At 50.7% G+C, this 24,226-nt stretch overlaps 1 protein-coding gene across 4 annotated transcripts in view; it reads right to left on the bottom strand.

Annotated features, from left to right (window-relative positions):
- Positions 1-24,226, bottom strand: part of DDX42 (DEAD-box helicase 42) — a 465,634-nt gene that overhangs the window by 58,968 nt on the left and 382,440 nt on the right. For all 4 annotated transcript variants that reach the window (XM_078645044.1, XM_078645045.1, XM_078645047.1 and 1 more), the window contains one exon: positions 13,563-13,664. In XM_078645044.1, coding sequence (XP_078501170.1) covers positions 13,563-13,664 — 102 coding nt within the window. The remainder of the gene's footprint in view (positions 1-13,562; positions 13,665-24,226) is intronic.

The following is a 24,226-nucleotide window of genomic DNA, read 5'->3' on the forward strand; positions in this document are numbered from 1 at the left end:
GAAACGCTAGGCCTACAATGCTGAACCCTTAGATTAGAAGCAGGAGGCCTAGGGACGCCGTGTGCAGAGTGGGAACTCTCACGCGTAATGCGGGAACAAGTCTATGGATACTAGCACTTTGCAAAGTTACTGTTCTCGGGCGAACCCGACTAGGTGGGTCGAAAACAAGGGTGGATCCGAACACTTAGGGTGTTGGACTATGCTGGAGCACCGGAGTACTCAGTTTACCTAGCCCAGGGGCTGCGGCTGCATAGGGTTCAAGTTGCGTCGGAAACCCTCGTTGAAGATCCAGGAGCCTGAAGAATGAAGTTGCTGGCAGGCGGCCAGTGAAGGAGTTCGTGGTGATCCAAGCCTGGATCAGGGAAGAAGAAACCTGTAAGCAGAGGGAACCAAGTTCTGAATCACTAGCCAGTGATTTAGGTGGGCACCAGGATGGCACCGGACGAAGTCACCTCAGCCAGGTGAGTGGGCGCTGCTGGGCTCTGCAGTCTCTCGGACCAGGAGGCGTTGTCGGCGACCAGGATGGAGGTGCGAGCTGTCCCACGAAGGTCTCTGCTGTCGACGTCGCTGGACCCAGGATTGGGGCAACAAGTCTTTGCAAATGCAAGGCCCACGCGGTGGACCTAAAATGGCGTCTTGAGTGGACCAGGAGGGTCCAGGGTGCTTCTCTGAAGAAGGGAAGCAAGGGCCAGTCTGGAGCAACCAGACCAGCGGTGTTTGTCGTTAGAGTTCGTCGTCAGAGGGTCACTAGCCAACGGGCAAGCGACCTGGACAACGCGGTGAGCAGCAAAAAGCAGAAGGGCCCCACGCAGATCTCGTGGATGCAGGGGGGCTGAACTTCGGTGCTGGAGCTGCTCAGGGTCGGGGCTTCTCTTACCCCAAAGCACTCAGTCGAGGGTCACTCGGTGGTCGTGCTGGACAAGCGTCGTGCAGTTCTGAAGATGGCCGGTCCCTCGAGGTCTCGTCCGCCCACGGATCACAGCTGGGCTGATGATGTAGGTTGAGGTCAGAGGTGCCAGGGAAGCTGGTTCTCATCGTGCTGGAGCAGTCTTGATCCGGAGGAGAGACTGGCAACAAACCGCGATACTTGGTTGGTGCCTGCTGCTGCAGGGTGACTACTCCTTAGTCACAAGGGAGAAATCTTGGGAAGAGTCTTGAGGTCTTCGTGTAGAAGGTCAGTTCAGGATTCAAAGATTGATCTAATTTGGAAGGGGGCCAGTTCCTACCTTTATCCTGCAAAAAGGGGCTGGCACGCGACTAAGTCCTGCCCTATGGGTGGGACTAGGAGGGGGGTGGTTACACCCATCTCCTTTGGCGGGCTTTCCCCAGATCAGGGGCTGGAGTGCCCCTGGAACTGGTTCAAGCCGGCCTATGCACAGTGAGCACCGGGGTGCCACTTGCAGTCACCTTACTCTAAAGCCCTGCCTACCTAGGATACACAAAATCCTGTCTGGGACGGTGCTGGCACCGCCCCTGGCAGGAAACCCTTTGTCCTTGCCTCCTGGGCTGGGAGGACACCCAGCAGCAGGAGGGCAGACTTGTGCCTCGGTGGCAGCATCCATTTTGTGGAGCTAAGGCTCTGTCTGACTTTAACCGGGGTTACAGGTTACATACATGTCGTGTCACTCTAAAAGGGTGGAATGCTAACCCCGTCGCCAGAATTGGCGAGGGGTTAGTATTCCAATTCGTATGACACCTTACTCGACATGTTTTGATAAAGCGATACCAGAGTTGGCACATAACCGCGAGGATTATAATGCACTTAAGAGTATATGGTATGCGATATCATGGAAACAGCTAAGGGATGGATCCCGAAAGCCGCAGACAGGCTCAGCTCATGCCAGAGCACTATCTCACACGATTCCAAGCACTCTGCCTTCAGGATTGTTAAGGCCTGCCATAGGAGTGACTGATAGGAGATCTGTGTGCCCATTTAGGTTTAGATATAGGAATACTATATCTAAAGCAAAGGGTGATTACACCACTTTGCCCCAGCTGTCAAGCAGCCAGTTGTGTCTGATTTAGTTAGTCAGCCCAAGGGTGGCATAATACATGCTGCAGCCCCTGGGAGACTTCTGGGTGCACCTCAGCCCTGGGTACAGGGACTTGGAGAGGGCCCAGTGCCAATTCAGTACCTGGGTACAATTTGGAGTAGAGAGAACAGCTAGGCTGTGGGTCTGATTAGCAGGCCCACAGCCAGGGAAAGTCGTAAACCAGTGAAGCAAAAAGCAAAAATCTGGGTGATCATAGGATTGCAGACCCTACTCTCCTACATGGGGCACAGCCAAACCTGGGACCTGAGGGCCCCAAACCTGACCTGTCCCTCCAGTAAGCCAAACAGAGGGACTCAGCCTCCAGCTTTAGGTAGCCAGAGGTTGACCCTGAGAGCTCAACACAACTCAGTCTTGGAAAGAAAGGCCTCTATGGTGGATAATGATTGGAGGAAGCTGAGCCCAAAATTAATGGAGCCTCACTTCAGTACTCCATCTCAGCACCAGCCTTTTACTTTGCCAAAACACACCACAGGTAGAGATTCCCTATGGTGGAGACCCTCAGACAACCTTAGGGTGAGGGATTGCTTAGTGGACCATGAGATAGGGGGTAACCATGCCAGTGCTGGTACTTCCTTATCTGGCCACTTAGGCAATATAGGCTTACCTGTCAAGGATAGCCTTATCTCCCTTCGTTTGGGGGGGGGGGGGGGGGGGGGGTTATGTAGGAAGGTAGATCCCCGACTATGGTTGCCCCCAACTTTTTGCCTGGTGTTTTGCTGGTTTTCTGACTTAGTTGACCTGGGGCCCTGCTATTCAGGACCCCAGGCCCACTGCTCTCTCTGTTAAAATGGATTCCATGTACCCTAGGGTACATACCTGATTGGCACTGGGCCCTCTCCAAGTCCCTGTACCCAGGGCTGAGGTGCACCCAGAAGTCTCCCAGGGGCTGCAGCATGTATTATGCCACCCCTGGGCTGACTAACTAAACAGACACAACTGGCTGCTTGACAGCTGGGGCAAGGTGGTGTAATCACCCTTTGCTTTAGATATAGTATACCTATATCTAAACCTAAATGGGCACACAGATCTACTATCAGTCACTCCTATGGCAGGCCTTAACAATCCTGAAGGCAGAGTGCTTGGAATTGTGTGAGATAGTGCTCTGGCATGAGCTGAGCCTGTCTGCGGCTTTCGGGATCTATCCCTTAGCCGTTTCCATGATAGCGTCAGACCATATACTCTTAAGTGCCTTATAATCCTCGCGGTTATGGTAACTTTGGACTGACATTATCTAAACATGTCGTGTAAGGTGTCATACGCTTTGGAATACTACCCCCTCGCCAGTTCTGGCGACGGGGGTAGCATTCCACCCCTCTAGAGGGAGAAGACATGTTGGTAACCTGTAACCTCGGTTAAAGTCAGACATAGCCTCAGCTCCACAAAATGGATGCTGCCACCGAGACACAAGTCTGCCCTCCTGCTGCTGGGAGTCCTCCCAGCAAACGGAGGCCTGGACAAAGGGTTTCCTGTCAGGGGCGGTGCCAGCACCGTCCCAGACAGGATTTTGTGTATCTAAGGTAGGCAGGGATTTAGAGGAAGGTGACTGCAAGTGGCACCCCGGTGCTCACTGTGCATAGGCCGACTTGAACCAGTTCTAGGGGCACTCCAGCCCCTGAGCTGGGGAAAGCCCGCCAAAGGAGAGGGGTGTAACCACACCCCTCCTAGTCCCACCCATAGGGCAGGACTTAGTCGCGTGCCAGCCCCCTTTTGCAGGATAAAGGTAGGAGCAGGCCCCCTTCCAAATTAGATCATCTTTGAATCCTAAAACTACTTTCCACGAAAGGAACTCAAGACTTCTTCCTAAGATTTCTCCCTTGTGACTAAGGAGTAGTCACCCTGCAGCAGCAGGCACCAACCAAGCATCGCGGTCTGCTGTAAGTCCCCTCACCGGATCAAGACTGCCCAGCTCGACGAGAACCGGCTTCCCTGGCACCTCTGACCTCTACCTGCATCATCAGCCCAGCTGTGATTCGTGGGTGTGACGAGACCTCGAGGGACCGGCCATCTTCCAAGACTGCACGACGCTTGACCAGCACGACTCCCGAGTGACCCTCGACCGAGTGCTTTGGGGTAAGAGAAGCCCCAACCCTGAGCAGCTCCAGCACCGAAGTTCAGCTCCCCTGCATCCACGAGATCTGCGTGGGGCCCTTCTGCTCTTTGCTGCTCACCGCGTTGTCCAGGTCGCTTGCCCGTTGGCTAGTGGCCCTCTGACGACGAACTTCGACGATAAACACCGCTGGTCTGGTTGCTCCAGACTGGCCCTTGCTCCCCTCCAACAGAGGAGCACCCTGGACCCTCCTGGTCCACTCCAGACGCCATTTTAAGTCCACCGCGTGGGCTTGCATTTGCCAAGACTTGTTGCCCCAATCCTGGGTCCAGCGACGTCGACAGCAGATATCTTCGTGGGACAGCTCGCACCTCCATCCTGGTCGCCGACAACGCCTCCCGGTCCGAGAGACTGCAGAGCCCAGCAGCGCCCACTCACCTGGTTGAGGTGACTTCGCCCGGTGCCACTCTGGTGCCCACCTAAATCACTGGCTAGTGATTCAGAACTTGGTCCCCTCTGCTTACAGGTCTTCTTCTTCCCGAACCAGGCTTGGATCCCCAAGAACTTCTTCACTGGTCGCCTGCCAGCAACTTCTTTCTTCAGGCTCCTGGTTTATCAACGAAGAAACCCGACGACATTTGAACCCTATTGTAGGAAGGTAGATCCCTGACTATGGTTGCCCCCAACTTTTTGCCTGGTGTTTTGCTGGTTTTCTGACTTAGTTGACCTGGGGCCCTGCTATTCAGGACCCCAGGCCTACTGCTCTCTCTGTAAAATGGATTCCATGTACCTTAGGTACATATCTAAATTGGATACTGAGTCACCTTACCAGTCCCTGTACAGTGTACCTTAGGTACCCAGGGCATAGGTGTACCCAGGGCCTACCAGGGGCTGCAGCATGTATTATGCCACCCCTGGCTGGCCATCCAAATCTGACACAACTGGCTGCTTGACAGCTGGGGCAAGGTGGTGTAATCACCCTTTGCTTTAGATATAGTATACCTATATCTAACCCTAAACATGGACACACAGATCTCCTATCAGTCACTCCTATGGCAGGCCTTAACAATCCTGAAGGCAGAGTGCTTGGAATCGTGTGAGATGGTGCTCTGGCATGAGCTGAGCCTGTCTGCGGCTTTCGGGATCCATCCCTTAGCCGTTTCCATGATATCGCATACCATATACTCTTAAGTGCATTATAATCCTCGCGGTTATATGCCAACTCTGGTATCGCTTTATCAAAACATGTCGAGTAAGGTGTCATACGAATTGGAATACTAACCCCTCGCCAATTCTGGCGACGGGGTTAGCATTCCACCCTTCTAGAGGGACACGACATGTATGTAACCCCTAACCCCGGTTAAAGTCAAACAGAGCCTCAGCTCCACAAAATGGATGCTGCCACCGAGACACAAGTCTGCCCTCCTGCTGCTGGGAGTCCTCCCAGAGCAGGAGATAAGGACAAAGGGTTTCCTGCCAGGGGCGGTGCCAGCACCGTCCCAGACAGGGTTTTGTGTATTGTAGGTAGGCAGGGCTTTAGAGGAAGGTGACTGCACGTGGCACCCCGGTGCTCACTGTGCATAGGCTGGTTGGAACCAGTTCCAGGGTCACTCCAGACCCTGTGCTGGGGAAAAGCCCGCCAAGGAAGTGGGTGTAACCACCCCCCTCCTAGTCCCACCCCTAGGGCAGGACTTAGTCGCGTGCCAGCCCCTTTTTACAGGATAAAGGTAGGAACTGGCCCCCTTCCAGAACAGATCATCTTTGAATCCTGAAACTACTTTCCACGAAAGGAACTCAAGACTTCTTCCTAAGATTTCTCCCTTGTGACTAAGGAGTAGTCACCCTGCATCCGCAGGCACCATCTTAAGAACACTGCGGTCTGCTGCAAGTCTCTCCTCCGGATCAAGACTGCCCAGCTCGACGAGAACCGGCTTCCCTGGCACCTCTGACCTCTACCTGCATCATCAGTCACGCTGAGATTCGTGGGTGTGACGAGACCTCGAGGGACCGGCCATCTTCAAGACTGCACGACTTCTTTCCAGCAAGCCCGCCGAGTAATTTCCTGGTGAGTGCTTTGGGGTCCGAGAAGCCCCGACCCTGAGCAGCTCCAGCACCGAAGTGCAGCCTCCCAGCATCTCCACGATCTGCGTGGGGCCCTTCTGCTTTTTGCTGCTCACCGCGTTGTTTGGCTACTAGCCCGCTGGCTTGTGGCCTTCTGAACGACGCCCGACGACATTTCTGCTGCTGGTCTGGTTGCTCCAGGCTGGCCCTTGCTCCCTTCCAAAAGAGGAGCACCCCGGACCCTCCTGGTCCACTCAAGACGCCATTTTGAGTCCACCGCGTGGGCTTGAATTAGCCAAGGCTTGTTGCCCAATCCTGGGTAACTTCGACGCCGACAGCTTCATCCATCGTGGGACAGCTCGCCTCTCCATCCTGGTCGCCGACAACGCCTCCTGGTCCGTGAGATCTGCAGAGCCAGCGTCGCCCACTCACCTGACTGCGGTGACTTCGCCCGGTGCCATCCTGGTGCCCACTTAATCACTGGCTAGTGATTCAAGAACTTGGTCCCCTCTGCTTTCAGGTTTCTTCTTCCTCGATCCAGGCTTGGATCCAACGAACTTTCCTTCACTGGTCGCCTGCCAGCAACTTCCTTCTTCCAGGCTCCTGGTCCGGCAACGAGATCCCCGACGTCTTTTCAGACCTATGCAGCTGCAGCCCCTGGGCTAGGTAACTTCGGCACTTCGGTGTCCCAGCATAGCCTCACTATCCTAGGGTCAGGATCCACTGTCGTTTTCTTCCTACCAGGTCGGGTTCGCCCGTGAACACTAACTTTGCCTTTACTAGCTCCCATAGACTTTGTCCCGCATCCCGCGTGAGAGTGCACACTCTGCACCCGAGTCCCCTAGGTCTCCTAGAAGTAATCTAACGATTCCCTAGTCAAGTCCTAGCGATTCCAAAGCCTATTAGTACTGTACTTACCTGCTAGTAATTTCGCATTCCACTTTTTAAGTATATGGTTTTTCGTGCCCCTCGGGCATTTGTGTATAACGTGCTAACTTAAGTATTTTCGTAAGAGTTTTGTTGTGTGCCTAGCACCCTGCCCTCATAAAGAGTACAGGGTTGTTGTGATTCTAATAAATACACTGTTTATTTTCATAACACTTGTGTGGTGTCCTTTCACTGGGTGTTCAAGGGGTAATGTGATGGTAAAACAGCTGGCTTAACACGCCCTCTAGAGTCTTAGCCTTAGACTGCTCGTATCCATGCTACTAGGATAGCTGGTCTATAAGGTTGACTTACAACCAATCATCAATAAGGGTTGTTTGGACTGATATATAGTGATCACTAGAATAGTGAACACTGCACATCAGGCCAACTTCTCACACCTATGCAGCCGCAGCCCCTGGGCTAGGTAAACCGAGTACTCCGGTGCTCCAGCGTAGACCAACTCTCTAAGTGTCTAGAACCACTTTCGTTTTTGACCTACCTAGTCGGGTTCGCCCGAAAACACTAACTTTGCTTTTACTAGCCTCCATAGACTTTTTCCCGCCTTACGCGTGAGAGTTCCCACTCTGCACACGACGTCCCTAGGCCTCCTGCTTGTAATCTAAGGGTTCAGTAGTCCAGTCCTAGCGATCCTAAAGCCTATGAGAATAGTTACTTACCTGCTAGTATTTCGCATTCCACTTGTATAGTATATGGTTTTTCGTGCCCCTCTGGCATTTGTGTAAATTGTACGACTTTAAGTATTTCTTTAAGAGTTTTGTTGTGTGCTTAGCTCCCTGTCTCATAAGGAGCCAGAGTAGTCTTGTTATAAATAAATATACTTTATTTTTCATAACAACTTGTGTGGTGTCCTTTCACTTGGTGTTCAAGGGGTATATGTGATGGTAAAACAGCTGGCTTAACACGCCCTCTAGAGTTTAGCCTAAAGATTGCACGTGTCCATGCTACTAGGATAGCTGGTCTATCAGGTTGACTTACAACCAAACATCAATAAGGGTTGTTTGGACTGATACATAGTGTTCACTAGAATAGTGAGCACTGCATATCAGGCCAACTTCTCACAACCATCACCCACAGACGCATCCCAGAAGGGATGGGGAGCACACATGAGCAAGCTCATGTAGACTCCAGCGGATGCGGTCAAACACATCAACTACCTGGAACTAAAGACCGTGTTCCTCGCCCTGAAAGCCTTCCAGACAAAACTGTACAACCAGAGAGTGTTGATTCAGACAGACATCACAACAACGATGACGACATTTGAACCCTATGCAGCCGCAGCCCCTGGGCTAGGTAAACCGAGTACTCCGGTGCTCCAGCGTAGACCAACTCTCTAAGTGTCTAGATCCACTTTCGTTTTTGACCTACCTAGTCGGGTTCGCCCGAAAACACTAACTTTGCTTTTACTAGCCTCCATAGACTTTTTCCCGCCTTACGCGTGAGAGTTCCCACTCTGCACACGACGTCCCTGGGCCTCCAGCTTGTAATCTAAAGGTTCAGTAGTCCAGTCCTAGCGATTCTAAAGCCTATGAGAATAGTTACTTACCTGCTAGTATTTCGCATTCCACTTGTGCAGTATATGGTTTTTCGTGCCCCTCGGGCATTTGTGTAAATTGTGCGACTTTAAGTATTTCTTTAAGAGTTTTGTTGTGTGCTTAGCTCCCTGTCTCATAAGGAGCCAGAGTAGTCTTGTTATAAATAAATATACTTTATTTTTCATAACAACGTGTGTGGTGTCCTTTCACTTGGTGTTCAAGGGGTATATGTGATGGTAAAACAGCTGGCTTAACACGCCCTCTAGAGTTTAACCTAAAGACTGCACGTGTCCATGCTACTAGGATAGCTGGTCTATCAGGTTGACTTACAACCAAACATCAATAAGGGTTGTTTGGACTGATACATAGTGTTCACTAGAATAGTGAGCACTGCATATCAGGCCAACTTCTCACAGCTGCCACTACTGCCATGAATTCTGAGCACATTTAAGGAGCAAGCTTTAGACCACAGGAAAAGACAGCAGATTAGTACTGATAACTTTCTGCATCTTTTCACAATTAAAATGGGAAAATAGACATCCTAAACATCTACAGTGCATGGCAAGCTTCCTGCTAGCATGTGGAATATTCCCTGTTTATTTGAGGACTATACGCGATTCAAAAGGGATCTAAATTGCTTCTTGAGACTATTCTTTGGGACCAGGACTAGAAAGCATTTTAGAGTCAGCTTTGGTGGAATATATGGCACAGGTGCAATGATGGAAGGCGAATAGTCATCTTGCAAAATAGTTAGCCTGTGATGTTCTGTCACTCTTACATGCTATGCTGTTACAGACCTCTGGCATTGCCATTCATTTTCCAACAGTTTTTAATATCACATCTTTAATCTTCATCCTCAGTATCTCCTCTTCTGTGTGTTGATCAAAGAGCAGAGCCTGAGAATAATAGGTTGAAGATTTTCAGCTGAGCATTTTTTTTTTCAGCGAGGTAAGTAATAGCCAGGAGGAACATAGCGGGATAATGCCATGGCAATAGCCGGAGTCCGCCAGTTCTGCCAAATCAATTGCAGCACCAATGATCAGCTTGGATACAAAGACTGTGTACAAAAACCACCTCTTGAAGTTCTGTCTTATGTCTCATGGTAGGTTCTTGTAGAGACTGTAGATGCAGCTCCGTTGTGGTAGCCATTTCAGGGCAGTAACTGCAGTGCAACATCTTTTCAGTTACATCCATTATTTTACCCTATATGTGAGGAACTACTGATGTTTCCAGAGCTGAATCGTGCTTTCTCCATTTTGCTGAAACTTTGAGGTTTAGTGTGTAGATGTTTACATAAGTGACAGTTATTGCACTGAAGGCCGAGGAGACAGTAGAAGAGGCTGCAAGCGTACCTCAAAATGATCATCATGTGGTATGATAAAGTGGAGAGGCCTTAATTTAGGAAATTAATCAGATGATGGACAAAGTTCCCACCTTTTCTCAGATATACATCCAGTGGATGGTATGGATATTGAAAATCTCAATGTCAATCAATTTGATATTGGAAGAGAGTGGCACAATTTTTTGAGGCGAGGCAACGTCAATGGTAGCAACGCAGAGTGTGGTGTTCACATCTGAGAATGTTTTCAACGACTAACACTTGCCTGACACCAAATCGTGGTGTCAGTACAGTGACTTATTTTTTTTTAAAGTATCGGGCCGCCTTATCCGCTGTTACTTTATACAATTGGAAAATCAAACATTTATGTACAAGTATGGCAGTTCCCCTAGAATACGTGCAATTGTTCACAAAATAAAGGTGTGCACCCCAATTACAGGCAAATGAAGTAGGGGATGAGGGGGACATGTGTGTTCCCTGCAGAAAGACCACAACCGCTTTATGGCGTTGTAAATAATTCAACACACTTTTACCTTTTCAAGTGTTGTTCAAACCCCGCACATTCCACGTAACATCTGAGACAGTGGAGAGCTTACCCGCCATCATCACAAATGTGGGTAACTATGAGAGGCATAGATGTGTGACCATGTCCTTGTGGCACCTCATAACAAAACAGTCCAGCCAGGAACAAGTAATACCATAGACCTAAAGAATACCCAACGCCCCCACCTAACAACCCATCCCCTCAATCAAAACCAAGGGGAACACCCACAATCCCATAATGGTATCAAGCAAACTTAAATTTTAGAAAATGGAGACGTTGCAACAAATGTGCAACCGCACAGGGAGAGAGGCAACGCCTCGCCTTGTCGTCGGAGACCTAAGAAACATGCCTTAAAAACAGAATACATTAGGGTCAGAGTCCACAATCATAAAACATCGTGAGCATAAAAAACCTGGAAGAAAGAACATAGAGAAAATGCACAGTGATACTTATCAATATCTTGCCATTAAAGGTCTCTCAGCTCACAGAAAACAATATTATGCTGGAACCAGAGTTCGGTATCTGTGGCAATCGTTCCGGCGTGGGAGACTTTCTCAGCGAGCCAGCGTTGGAGCGGAGTAGAAGAAATTCCTAGGCCTCAGCTGGAGTGTAGAAGATCTTGGATCTGCCATCGACGTCCACCTTCAGACGCACTGGATAAAGTATTCCATTCCTTTAGCCGACTTTTCGCAATGCAACTTTAACCGACACAAATTTCCGACGGGCCTCTTGACCACCACCGTGAAGTCCGAATACAAAGAAATGGAAGAGCCCTGCCAGTCCAGTGATCCACACTCCTGAGACAGTTGTAACGCCGTATCTCTAGCCCTAAAGTTCAAGAGTTTTGCAAGGATGGGGCGAGGCGGGTAACCAGGATTGAGGCGCGGACCAAGTTTTCTATGCGCCCTTTCGACAACAAAGGCAGTGGTGAAGGACACTCGACCGAACAAGTCTGCCAGTAGGCCCTCAACGAACCCATCCAGCTGACCTGTGTTTGTGGCTTCTGGCACACCCATAATACGGACATTGTTGTGCCTACTGCGGGCTTCAAGGTCCTCATTCTTCATGGCCACGTTCTTTAGTAGGCCTTCCATCCGCTCCAGACGTTTCGTTGCTTGAGCCACACCATCCTCGAGGTCAGATACCCTGTCCTCCTCCGTGTCCAGTCTTTTATCATGTTGGTCCAGTTGGGCCCCCAATGTGTCAAGGCGCTTGTCAAGGGTGTTGAAACGCAAATCCAATGCACGGAAGCCAACCTTAAGTTCTGCCATGAGCACCTAACTTCCCTGCGCAACCTCCTGCGGCAGGGGGGGGGCGGTACGGTCGCCACCCTCAGCCATCGTAGAACACGTGGAGTCCGCACCCCCACCTGTCTTCTCAAATGTGAATTTTCGCTGCTTCAGGTCTCCCTTGCCCATGACCTAAGAGTGGGGCTGGAGGAGACGATGGGACAACGATCAAGCACCAATCAATCGGGACAGCTGTGTCCACCCCAACAAGCAGTCAATTTGGTCGCAGCGGAAAATAATGGCCCTCTAAAGCATCTCCAGCTGGCCCCAGATGTGGAGGGGGGGGGGGGGGGGAGAGGAACCCATTTGCAAAGAGAGGGCCCAAAAATACGCTGGCCGGTGCTCATACTCTAGAGGGGTCCGCAGGATTTCGGTGCGGTGCCAGCACGGGGCCAGAGCGCCTCAGAATAGAAGTATGCTCGCAGGCTTACCCTCTGTCATCCGGAGAGCCCATGCCACTCACACGCCCCAGGAGGGTCCAGAGCAGCAAGGGAGGTATCGCGGCCCCAGCGGGGGACGCACAGTCCTATGAATTGGGTAGGTGAGGCGCACGCCTATGTATTGCGAAGAGGCAGCCTCTGCCCCTCACGGCCGCAATCAAGGCTGGGGCTTGGCAACAAGACACAGGTTCCGGCACTCACTACGTGGGCGGTGCGGCCCTGGGTCACCAGGCGGCAAAAAGTTTGCACCGCTGCATTCAAGTTGATGTATAAAAGGTGCCCCGCCGCAGGATTGCATGCAGGCTCCGGGATGGTCAGTGTCTCCGGAGAGTTTGGCAGAGCCATCTTGGTACGCAGTCTGGCCATGCCCCGGCAGTATATTGACTGACACAAATGCCTTTCTAAAAAGCAAGCAAGTAGCAGGTGTCAAGTTGGAATGTAGTGATGGAAATTACAGTGGAGAGGTATTTTTTCCTACTTTGAGGTCCTCTCTCAAGATTCTCCAACGAAAAGGTCCTGAGGGAAGGCACAGATTATTTATTGGTGTCCTTGTCACTCCTCTTCTTGCCCTTATGAGGTCTTTTAGCTTCCTCCTTACCTGATGCCTTGTCTGCAAGTTTAATGGGTTTTTTAAAGACTTTTTTTGACAGGATTCACCCTGACAGAAGGGGATGAGGGGGAAAGCAGACAAACTATTAGATGAGGAACTGTAGCATCCATTTTGTCCTGCAGGAGGGAAACTTCACAAAATGTTAATGCATTTAGATGGGAAAAAAAAAAATAGGTAAAAAACATCTTTAAGGGCTTCTTAGGGCCAATATATGTCAAGTGAACACTAAAAAACTTAATTTTGAGACAAAATCCACAGAAGCGGAGGTGAAAAACATATTCAAGGACACCACACACAAACACATCAGAAAAAGAAACAGACTGAGACAACTGCCTTTAGTAGGTATAGTATAAGAAAGCCTTTAGACTATTGACATAATGCTTTTCTTTCCTCGTGTAAAGCATATCTAGCTGCATTTTCCCTCATTCTTTAGATGTTAGGCAGCAGTCTGCATTAAGGGTACTGCTATATAGTAATCTCAACAAAACAGTCTAAAATTAAGGGGAGAAAAAAATCTGCCTTAGATAGGCTATGAAGAGTGCTTTTCCAGCCTCTGCTTGGATATAAAACACTTCGGTCCCTTACACAGCAAGCAAAAGTATTCTAATGTTCACAGCTATGACTAACAATCCAATAATGCAGCCAGATTATCCTGCCCCGCAGAATCTGTTGAAGAAAAAGGCACAAATTAAACAAACCTGAAAAGCTGCCTTCATGGCTGAGAGGCGGTCTCCCATTGCTCCTGTTGAAGGCTTGTATGCCTCGTAGTTACTCATTACTGAGTTGCTAATGCCTCGTTCCTGGGAGGGGAATAAAGAAGAGTGACACATGGAATCATAAAAAAATGGTAAACATTTAAAAATGGTCCAAATCTACTCTGTTCGCAATTGATAAACTGAATACTGAAAATAAATGTCAAAGGCTTACAAAGACATCTGAAGAAAGAAAAAAAATTAAAGCCTTCAGTAATACCCCCAACACTACTTTGTAGGAAGGTGGCCTTATTTACATGGTCACCCCCACTTTATGCCTGGTATCTGATGCAATTTTGACAGATGTGCACAGGGGTTCCTGCTACCCAGGTCCCCGGTACCAGATCTTTCCCTAAAACTGTCCGTTTGTTCCCCCAATTGGCAATACCTTAAGCACCCCCTGTAAGCCCCTAGTAAATGGAACCGTGGTACCTAGGGCAAGGATGCTAAAGTTGGTCCATATGGGTTGCAGCGTGTATTGTGCTACCCTAAGGGACCTTTCAGCACCAACATGCGAACTGCCATTGCAGGCTGCGTGGCATGGGGCAGAGAAGAGTGATGACACGACAAGGCACGCCTCCTGTGCGCTATGCCTGCATAAACTGCATGCAGTCTAGGTAAGTCACGCCTACAGGAGGCCTTGCAGCCCTAAAGCAGGGTGAACAATACTACACATGTGCACCGTGGGTATCAAAGTCAATTCTTGGCTATTAAAAGTGAACAGGGAAGCCATTTTTAGAACATGTGCTAAACGAACAAGTTACTTACCTTTGGTAACGATATATCTGTAAGAAATATAGGTTAGTTATAGATTCTTACCTTAGAATTACCCCCAGGCGTCAGACTGGAGCCGCAAATTTTTTCGTCAGCAGTACCTCTGCGCGTCAAGAGGTGGCGTTGGTCTGCTCTGTGCCAGTCGTTGGCGTCGTGGTCGCCGGGATGATGTCGCGGTAGCTACTTCGACGCAGACCTTGCGCGCTGACGTCCGTTCTGATCACGACTTTCCACGCCAGAAATGCAGAGCCATGCAAGACACTGACCACTGGTGCACAAAACCAGGGCCCTGAAAGGATATCCTTAACCCTAGAAATCAGTTCACAAAACGGGGAGGATGGGTGGGGCAGTAAGGAATCTATAACTAACCTATGTTTCTTACAGATATATCGTTACCGAAGGTAAGTAACTTGTTTGTCTGAAAGAAACATGTTAGTTATTGATACCTAACCTTAGAATTGATGCCCCAGCAATAACAACCCCGTAGGTGGGTCTGCGAACCAAGCTCATACCAGAAGGTCCTGGAGAACAGAAGGCCAAAGAAGCCATCTCTTCGGACTGGACTGTCTAGGCATTAGTGTTTTGTAAATGTGTGCAACGAAGCCCACGTAGCTGCCCGACAGATGTCATTCAGAGGAACGCCTCGTCCCAAAGCAGTTGTTGCAGCCGTCACCCCGGTGGAATGGGCAGGCTTTGGACACACAAAACAACCCATTCGGAGATAGTCCTCTTGTGTAGGGCCCAACCTTTCTTGGCGCCCCCGTACCAAAGAAAGAGCTGGTCATCCACCCGGAACGGTTTGGTGCGATCCAGATAAAATGCTGCACCATTGTGTAAACCTCTTCCATTTTGCCACATAGCACCTTCGTGTGCTTGGCCTCCTTGCCTCTCGTAGTACCCGTAGGGTGCTCAGGTAACTTTAGATGTGCAAACTATGTCTTCAGAAGCCATGCTGCTAGACTGAAGCTACCTGGCTCTGGGTGTAGTACTTCTCCGTTTTGCATGGAGAGTAAGTCCTTCCTTTTCCCGAACTTGTGGGGTGCACCCTGTGCCATTTCCATTATCTGAGAGTACCAGGTCTGCCTGGCCCACTGGGGTGCCACCATGGTCAGAGTCATGTTGCGGGTTCTGCAATTGTTGAGTACTCTGGTATCGGGGGAAAAGCGTAAGCAAATGTTTTCGACCAGCTTATCCATAGGGCATTCCCCAGGGATCCTTCCCCTGGTTGCCTGGATGCGAAGTCTCGGCATTTTGCATTCTGGTGTGTTGCAAATAGGTCTATTGTCGGTGTTCCCCACCTTCTGAATAGCCTTTGCGTTTCCTGTGTATTGAGCTCCCACTCGTGGGATGCCGATGTCTGTCTGCTGAGCCAGTCCGCTTCCACATTGTCCTTCCCTGGTAGGTGTATGGCTAGCAGGTCTATTTTAAGTGGGATGGCCCGTCTCCATATCTCCTGTGCTAGGTTCGATAGAGGGGCTGATTGTGTTCCTCCCTGCTTGTTGATGTACAACATCGTTGTTGTGATGTCTGTCTGAATCAACACTCTCTGGTTGTACAGTTTTGTCTGGAAGGCTTTCAGGGCGAGGAACACGGTCTTTAGTTCCAGGTAGTTGATGTGTTTGACCGCATCCGCTGGAGTCTACATGAGCTTGCTCATGTGTGCTCCCCATCCCTTCTGGGATGCGTCTGTGGGTGATGGTTGTGAGAAGTTGGCCTGATATGCAGTGCTCACTATTCTAGTGAACACTATGTATCAGTCCAAACAACCCTTATTGATGTTTGGTTGTAAGTCAACCTGATAGACCAGCTATCCTAGTAGCATGGACACGTGCAATCTTTAGGCTAAACTCTAGAGGGCGTGTTAAGCCAGCTGTTTTACCATCACATATACCCCTTGAACACCAAGTGAAAGGACACCACACAAGTTGTTATGAAAAATAAAGTATATTTATTTATAACAAGACTACTCTGGCTCCTTATGAGACAGGGAGCTAAGCACACAACAAAACTCTTAAAGAAATACTTAAAGTCGTACAATTTACACAAATGCCCGAGGGGCACAAAAAACCATATACTATACAAGTGGAATGCGAAATACTAGCAGGTAAGTAACTATTCTCATAGGCTTTAGGATCGCTAGGACTGGACTACTGAACCCTTAGATTACAAGCAGGAGGCCTAGGGACGTCGTGTGCAGAGTGGGAACTCTCACGCGTAAGGCGGGAAAAAGTCTATGGAGGCTAGTAAAAGCAAAGTTAGTGTTTTCGGGTGAACCCGACTAGGTAGGTCAAAAACGAAAGTGGATCTAGACACTTAGAGAGTTGGTCTACGCTGGACCACCGGAGTACTCGGTTTACCTAGCCCAGGGGCTGCGGCTGCATAGGGTTCAAATGTCGTCAGGTTTCTTCGTTGATGGACCAGGAGCCTGAAGAAAGAAGTTGCTGGCAGGCGACCAGTGAAGAAGTTCTTGGGGATCCAAGCCTGGATCGGAGAAGAGGAAGACCTGTAAGCAGAGGGGACCAAGTTCTGAATCACTAGCCAGTGATTTAGGTGGGCACCAGAGTGGCACCGGACAAAGTCACCTCAACCAGGTGAGTGGGCGCTGCTGGGCTCTGCAGTCTCTCGGACCAGGAGGCGTTGTCGGCGACCAGGATGGAGGTGCGAGCTGTCCCACGAAGATGTCTGCTGTCGACGTCGCTGGACCCAGGATTGGGGCAACAAGTCTTGGCAAATGCAAGCCCACGCGGTGGACTTAAAATGGCGTCTGGAGTGGACCAGGAGGGTCCAGGGTGCTCCTCTGTTGGAGGGGAGCAAGGGCCAGTCTGGAGCAACCAGACCAGCGGTGTTTATCGTCGAAGTTCGTCGTCAGAGGGCCACTAGCCAACGGGCAAGCGACCTGGACAACGCGGTGAGCAGCAAAGAGCAGAAGGGCCCCACGCAGATCTCGTGGATGCTGGGGAGCTGAACTTCGGTGCTGGAGCTGCTCAGGGTTGGGGCTTCTCTTACCCCAAAGCACTCGGTCGAGGGTCACTCGGGAGTCGTGCTGGTCAAGCGTCGTGCAGTCTTGGAAGATGGCCGGTCCCTCGAGGTCTCGTCACACCCACGAATCACAGCTGGGCTGATGATGCAGATAGAGGTCAGAGGTGCCAGGGAAGCCGGTTTTCGTCGAGCTGGGCAGTCTTGATCCGGTGAGGAGACTTACAGCAGACCGCGATGCTTGGTTGGTGCCTGCTGCTGCAGGGTGACTACTCCTTAGTCACAAGGGAGAAATCTTAGGAAGAAGTCTTGAGTTCCTTTCGTGGAAAGTAGTTTCAGGATTCAAAGATGATCTAATTTGGAAGGGGGCCTGCTCCTACCTTTATCCTGCAAAAGGGGGCTGGCACGCGACTAAGTCCTGCCCTATGGGTGGGACTAGGAGGGGGGTGGTTACACCCCTCTCCTTTGGCGGGCTTTCCCCCAGATCAGGGGCTGGAGTGCCCCTGGAACTGGTTCAAGCCGGCCTATGCACAGTGAGCACCGGGGTGCCACTTGCAGTCACCTTCCTCTAAAGCCCTGCCTACCTAGGATACACAAAATCCTGTCTGGGACGGTGCTGGCACCGCCCCTGGCAGGAAACCCTTTGTCCTTGCCTCCTGGGCTGGGAGGACTCCCAGCAGCAGGAGGGCAGACTTGTGTCTCGGTGGCAGCATCCATCTTGTGGAGCTGAGGCTATGTCTGACTTTAACCGGGGTTACAGGTTACATACATGTCGTGTCCCTCCAGAAGGGTGGAATGCTAACCCCGTCGCCAGAATTGGCGAGGGGTTAGTATTCCAATTCGTATGACACCTTACTCGACATGTTTTGATAAAGCGATACCAGAGTTGGCATATAACCGCGAGGAATATAATGCACTTAAGAGTATATGGTATGCGTTATCATGGAACAGCTATTAGGACTTGGTTCCGCAAGCTGCAAACGGGCTCAGCTCATGCCAGAGCACCATTTCACCTTATTCCACACGCACTCTGCCTTCAGGATTGTTAAGGCCTGCCATAGGAGTGACTGATAGGAATATAGGTGTCCATTGTAGGTTTAGATATAGGAATACTATATCTAAAGCAAAGGGTGATTACACCCCCTTGCCCCAGCTGTCAAGCAGCCAGTTGTGTCTGATTTAGTTAGTCATCCCAGGGGTGGCATAATACATGCTGCAGCCCCTGGGAGACTTCTGGGTGCACCTCAGCCCTGGGTACAGGGACTTGGAGGGCCCAGTGCCAATTCAGTACCTGGGTACAATTTGGAGTAGAGAGAACAGCTAGGCTGTGGGTCTGATTAGCAGGCCCACAGCCAGGGAAAGTCGTAAACCAGTGAAGCAAAAAGCAAAAATCAGGGTGATCATAGGAGTGCAGACCCTACTCTCCTACAATGGTCACCGTTGGGGTTGGTGGTGTTAAAGGCTTCCCTTCTGTTATGTTCTCCTTATTCCACCATGACATCTCCTCCTGCACTGCGTGCGTTACAACCACTAGATCTTCCCAACTTCGTGATTACTTGCAGCCATTCCTGGAATTATCTCATGTGGAGCCGTACATTTGGTACCAGATGTATGCAGGAGACCATCATGCCCATGACCTTGCTCGCTGTCCTCACTGTCAGAGCACGCCCCTTCTGGTAGAGGCGCGTCTCCTTCAGCAGTGCCAGTGTTCTCTTGTCGCTGGGGAACACCTTGCTCTGTATGGTGTTGATCTGTGCTCCTAAGAAGATTTTTACTTGCTCTGGCTCCATTGAGGATTTCCCCCAGTGAATGGAGAATCCCAGGCCCACCAGTGTACTTGTCACGCGCAGTGCGTGTTCTTTGCATGTCCTGTGTAAACTTGCTTTTATTAACCAGTCGTCCAGATAAGGGTATACATGGATCCCTTCCCTCCTTAGGTACGCTGCCACTGCTGTGAGGCACTTGGTGAAGACCCTTGGTGCGCATTTTAGTCCAAATGCTAGGGTTGTGAACTGGTAGTGATCTTTGTTGATGGTAAATCTCAGTAGATGTTTGTGCTGCCTGTTCAATGGGATGTGCAGGTAGGCATCTTTGAGGTCTATGGTGGTCATGATGTCTCCGTCCCTTATCTGAGGAATTACCTCTTGTAGGGACGTCATCTTGAATGTTTGTGTTTTTATGTACTTGTTTAGGAACCTTAGGCCCAGGATGGGTCTCAGTGTTTCATCCACCTTTGATACCAGGAAGTAGGTTGAGTACACTTCTTTGTTCCTTTCTCCGTATGGTACTGGTTAGATGGCCTCCTTTTGGAGGAGTTCCTTCGCTTCCTTTTGAAGTAGCTCTAGCTCCTTCCAGGACTGTGCCCTCTTTTTTGACTTCCTGTTTGGTGGTGTCTTTTCCAGTTTTATACAGTATCCGTACTGTATGATGTTGAGTATCCATTTGTCTGTGGTTATCTTCTTCCACTCCCGGAAGAAATGACTTAACCTGCCTCCTACTGGTGTTACATGTTCGTTGATACTTGGTACGTGTAACCCTCCGTTGGTCTTGATGTGCTCCACCCTGTGAGGAGTTGCGTGGGTGGGCACGTATTGCGTGACGGAGTCACCTTGAGGAGGGTTGTTGGCCCCCTCTTATTTTGTCCACGTCCGTTCGCCCTCCCGCAAAAGTACTGGCCCTTTTGCTGGTAGTGCCAGGTTTGTTTTTGATGCCCCTGTTGTGTTTGGCTGTCGCCCTGGTGGGACTGTTGGAATGTCTGGTGTGACGTTCCTGGCTGGTTTCCCCCTCTTCCGTTCGGTCTCTGTGACGGGGTACCCCTTTCATCCCCCTGAATTGTAAGGCCCCCATGGACCTTGCAGTTTTGTTTTCTTTTTTGAGCTGGGTGAGCTTTTCATCCACCGGCGCCCCAAACAGTGTCTCCCCATTGAACGGGTGCTTAGAATATTGCGCTCTACCTCTAGTTTGAAGCCTGAGATCCTGAGCCAGGCCTGCCTTCTCTCCGTGATTCCAAACATCATAAGTCTGCTGGACGTGTCAGCTCCACCCAAGGCTGTTTTGAGGCAAGAATTTGCCACATTTTTTCCCTCCTCCACAAGGTGTGAAGCTCTTTGTTGGTGCTCGTCTGGGAGGTGCTTGATCAAATGTCCGATCTCGTCCAGAATTTGATACTGGTGCCTGTTCAGCAGGGCGTTTGAGTTTGCCATGCGCCAGTGCATTGCAGCATTTCTTTCTATCTTTCTCCCAGTTAGGTCCATCCTCCTGCTCTCTTTGCTTGTGGTGGTCCTGATGTTGTTGGCACATTTGCCCTTTTCCTGGCGGTCGCCGCAACAATGGAGTCTGCTGTAACTGATCCTCGGATGTAGGGAGGATCCTTAGAGGAGTGTTTATATTTCTTCTCCGTCCTAGTCGTGACGGACTTGCATGTTGCCGGTTCCTTGAAGCCTCTTTCCCCTGGACCATGACACTCAAGCATGGGGAGGTACAGGCTCCTAGTTTGTGTGGGGAGCAGGGTCTCAAAGAGGAAGTCTGCCTTAGGTTTATCCTCATCTAGCTTGACTCCAAAGGCCGTTGCCGCGTTCTTGATGACCATATTGTAGACCCCAATGTCATCTGGCGGCGAAGGCCTCGAAGGGTACGTGTCCACGGCCTCTTCTGGGCTTTCGGTGTTGCGGTCCTGCCACTCCAGGTCCTGTGTCCCCGAGGATGCCAAGCATAGGGTCGTCTGCCGATCGTCGCCCTCCTCCTCGTAGTAGAAGGCTTCCTCCTCTGGATGGTCCTGGGTCTCGGGACTTTTCGGCAGCCCTTCGGCGTCGAAGTCCTCCCCTTCTTCTATTTCAACGATCACCGTGTTTGGCTTCGACGGAATCGAGAATCTCTTCAACTTTTCGTCGAACTCCTTTCTTTGCAGGATGTTATCCATTTCGGCCTTGAGCCATCTTTTCTTTCCCTCCAGTTTGGCAGACTGTTCGGCGTCGGGCGGTTCGGCTGATCTCTTCGGCGTAGACGTCGAAATGGCCTTCGGGTCCTTTGTCGACGCCGAAGCGACCTTCGGGTCCTTCTCTTTTGAAGTCGATCGATCCCTTTCGGGGACATGCTTCGACGACCTTGGCTTTTCGAAGGATCCGCTGGGCTGTTTGTCCTTGGATGCAGCTTCGGACGTCGAGACTTTGTTTGCCAGTGCTCCCTTCGAGGACTTAAGACTCTGTTTTTCGAGAATCTGACTGACTTTCGAGGGTCTGTCGGGGCTTTAGGGGTCGTCGACTCGCCTACCTCTTTAGAAGTCTTCTTATCAGTCTCTACGACCGTGTAGTCGTCTTCTCAGGCGACGTTGTCCTCCTAGTCGCTCGAGAGCCCCATGTCCCGAAGGGACGGCGGTTGACCCTTGCCTTGCATGTTGTAGTTGGCTCTTCTCTGTCACTCTCTAACCCGGAGAGCCTTCAGTGTGAAGGCGGAGCAGACGTTGCAGTCCATGCTCTCGTGGTCGACCGGTAGGCAGAGGTTACAAACCGGGTGCTGGTCCTTCTGCGCGTATTTGTTGCGACAGTTACGGCAGAATTTAAAAGGTGTCTTGTCCATTTCTTGCGCTCAGGGGGTCCCGTGTGCGCGCATTCTCCATTGGACGTCAAAGTTCCCGAAGTTCTCCTTCGTCGTCCCAGCTCGATGGTGTTGTTCCTCGTCGTCGTCTCAATCCTTTCCGTGTAAAATTTGTCTTTTCTGCGTCTTCTTTCCTACAAAGCTCTGGAGCCCCTCGGGGAACGATCCAGACCCAACAGCGGAAAAAAGAATCTGAAGATGCCGCCGTCACAAGAAGTACACCAAAAGGTGGGACGTCGACGCCCACCAGGGCTATGAAAAAAAAAAAAAAAAAAAGAATAAAGAAAAGACTACGATTCCGGACCCAACCACTAGACCGCGGAATAATGCACAGCATAGTGAATCCAGAAACATTCACGCTGCAAAAAACCCATTCAGAGATAGTCCTCTTGTGTACGTCCCAACCTTTCTTGGCACCCACGTACCAAAGAAAAAGCTGGTCATCTACCCGGAATGGTTTGGTGCAATCCAGATAAAAGGAAAGCGCACGTTTTGAGCCTCTCTTCCTCTTTTGAAGGATGCGGCGGCAGACAGAAGGTGGGCTAAGTGATGGTCTGCCTGATGTCAAAGGCAGGGACAACCTAGGGCAGGAAGAATGGACGAGTCCTGAGAACTACCTTGTCCGGATAGACAGACAGGAAAGGAGGATTAGATTAAAGAGCCTGGAGCTCACTCACTTTTCTGGCAGATGTGAAGGCAACCAGTAATGCACTTTTAAGCATCAGAAGTCTCAAAGGACAGTTGTGAAGCGGCCAAAGGGAGCGCACATTAAATAAGACAAGACTAGATTCAAGTCCCACTGAGGCATAACGAAGGGAATAGGAGGAAAGATGAGTTATGCCTATCAAGAAACTATTTACAACTGGGGACATGAAAAGAGAAGGCTGATCTGGAAGCCGAAAAAAGGCAGAAATGGCCGAAAGACAGCCCTTGATAATGCCCTGAGCAGAGCCCAGCTGGGCCAAAGGAAGGAGGAACAAGAGAACATCAGAAAGAGGGGCAGAGAGGGGATCCACAGCCTTTGTTGTGCACCAAGCCACAAATTTGTTCCACCAGCAGGCGTATACCGTCTTAGTGGAGGGACGCCTGGCTGCCAAGATTACATCACGAACTTCGGGAGGCAGGTCAAAAGAATGCCGCCGCTAAATCTCCACACAAGGAGGTGGAGGACCGTCCCCTGTTGCTGTGACAGAAGATCCTCCCGAAGAGGCAGACGGGTCGGAGGATCGTTGGCCATGTTGAACAGCTCGGGATACCACACTCTTTGTGCCCAATCCGGAGTCACAAGGATGACTTGGGCCTGGTTGCGCCTGATCATCTTCAGCACTCTGGGCAGAAGAGGTATAGGTGGAAAGGCGTACAACAGACGGCGACGAAAAGCGTCGCCTAGCGAGCGTCGCCTTGTAAATTCAAACGTGCAGAATTGCTGACATTGCGCATTCTCTTCGGTAGTGAATAGGGCCCAAGGCTCTCTCCACTGTCGAAGGAGACCTTGCACAACCTCTGAGTGAAGCTGCCCTTCATGATCCATCATGCACCTGCGGCTGAGTTAGTCCGCCCTGACGTTCAGTGAACCTGCCAGGTGTTGAACCACCAGGTATATTCCCTGATGTTTCAGCCATGTCCGGAGGGCCTCCTGATATAGGGTCCACGACTCCACCCCACCCTGTTTGTTGCAGTACCACATGGCGGTGGTGTTGTCCGTGGACACCTGCACTACTCCTCTCCGGACAGAGGGAAGGAATGCCTTGAGTGCAAGACGGAGCGCCTGGAGCTCCAGAAGGATGATATGGAGCCCAGACTCCGCTGGAGACCACAGACCTCTGATCTTCGCCTCTCCCAAGTGGCCGCCCCATCCCAGAAGGGATGAGTCGGTCACCACTGTGTGTTCTAGTTGGGGAAGGGAGAGAGGTCTGCCGTTTACCCAATCCTGGTTTGTGAGCCACCACTGCAATTGCTGTGCCCTCCAAGGTCTGGGCGCAATCTGCCAGATTCCCCAGATGCTCCGCCCACTGGAACTTCAGGTCCCACTGCAGAGCCTGTATTTGCCACCTGGCATGATAAACCAGCAGTATGCAGGAGGCCATGAGGCCCAGTAGCCTCAGGGTCAACCTGACCGAAACCCGAGATAGAGGGTGAAAGATCGGAATCATAGCCTGAATATCCCGGACTCGCTTTTCGAAGGATAGCCCCGAAACCACGCAGTGTCAAGAACCGCTCCGATGAAGAGGAGCTTCGGAGAGGGAATCAGGTGAGACTTCGGCACA

The sequence above is a fragment of the Lissotriton helveticus genome, chromosome 5_1 (genome assembly GCF_964261635.1).
Source record: "Lissotriton helveticus chromosome 5_1, aLisHel1.1, whole genome shotgun sequence".
NCBI lineage: Eukaryota > Metazoa > Chordata > Amphibia > Caudata > Salamandridae > Lissotriton > Lissotriton helveticus.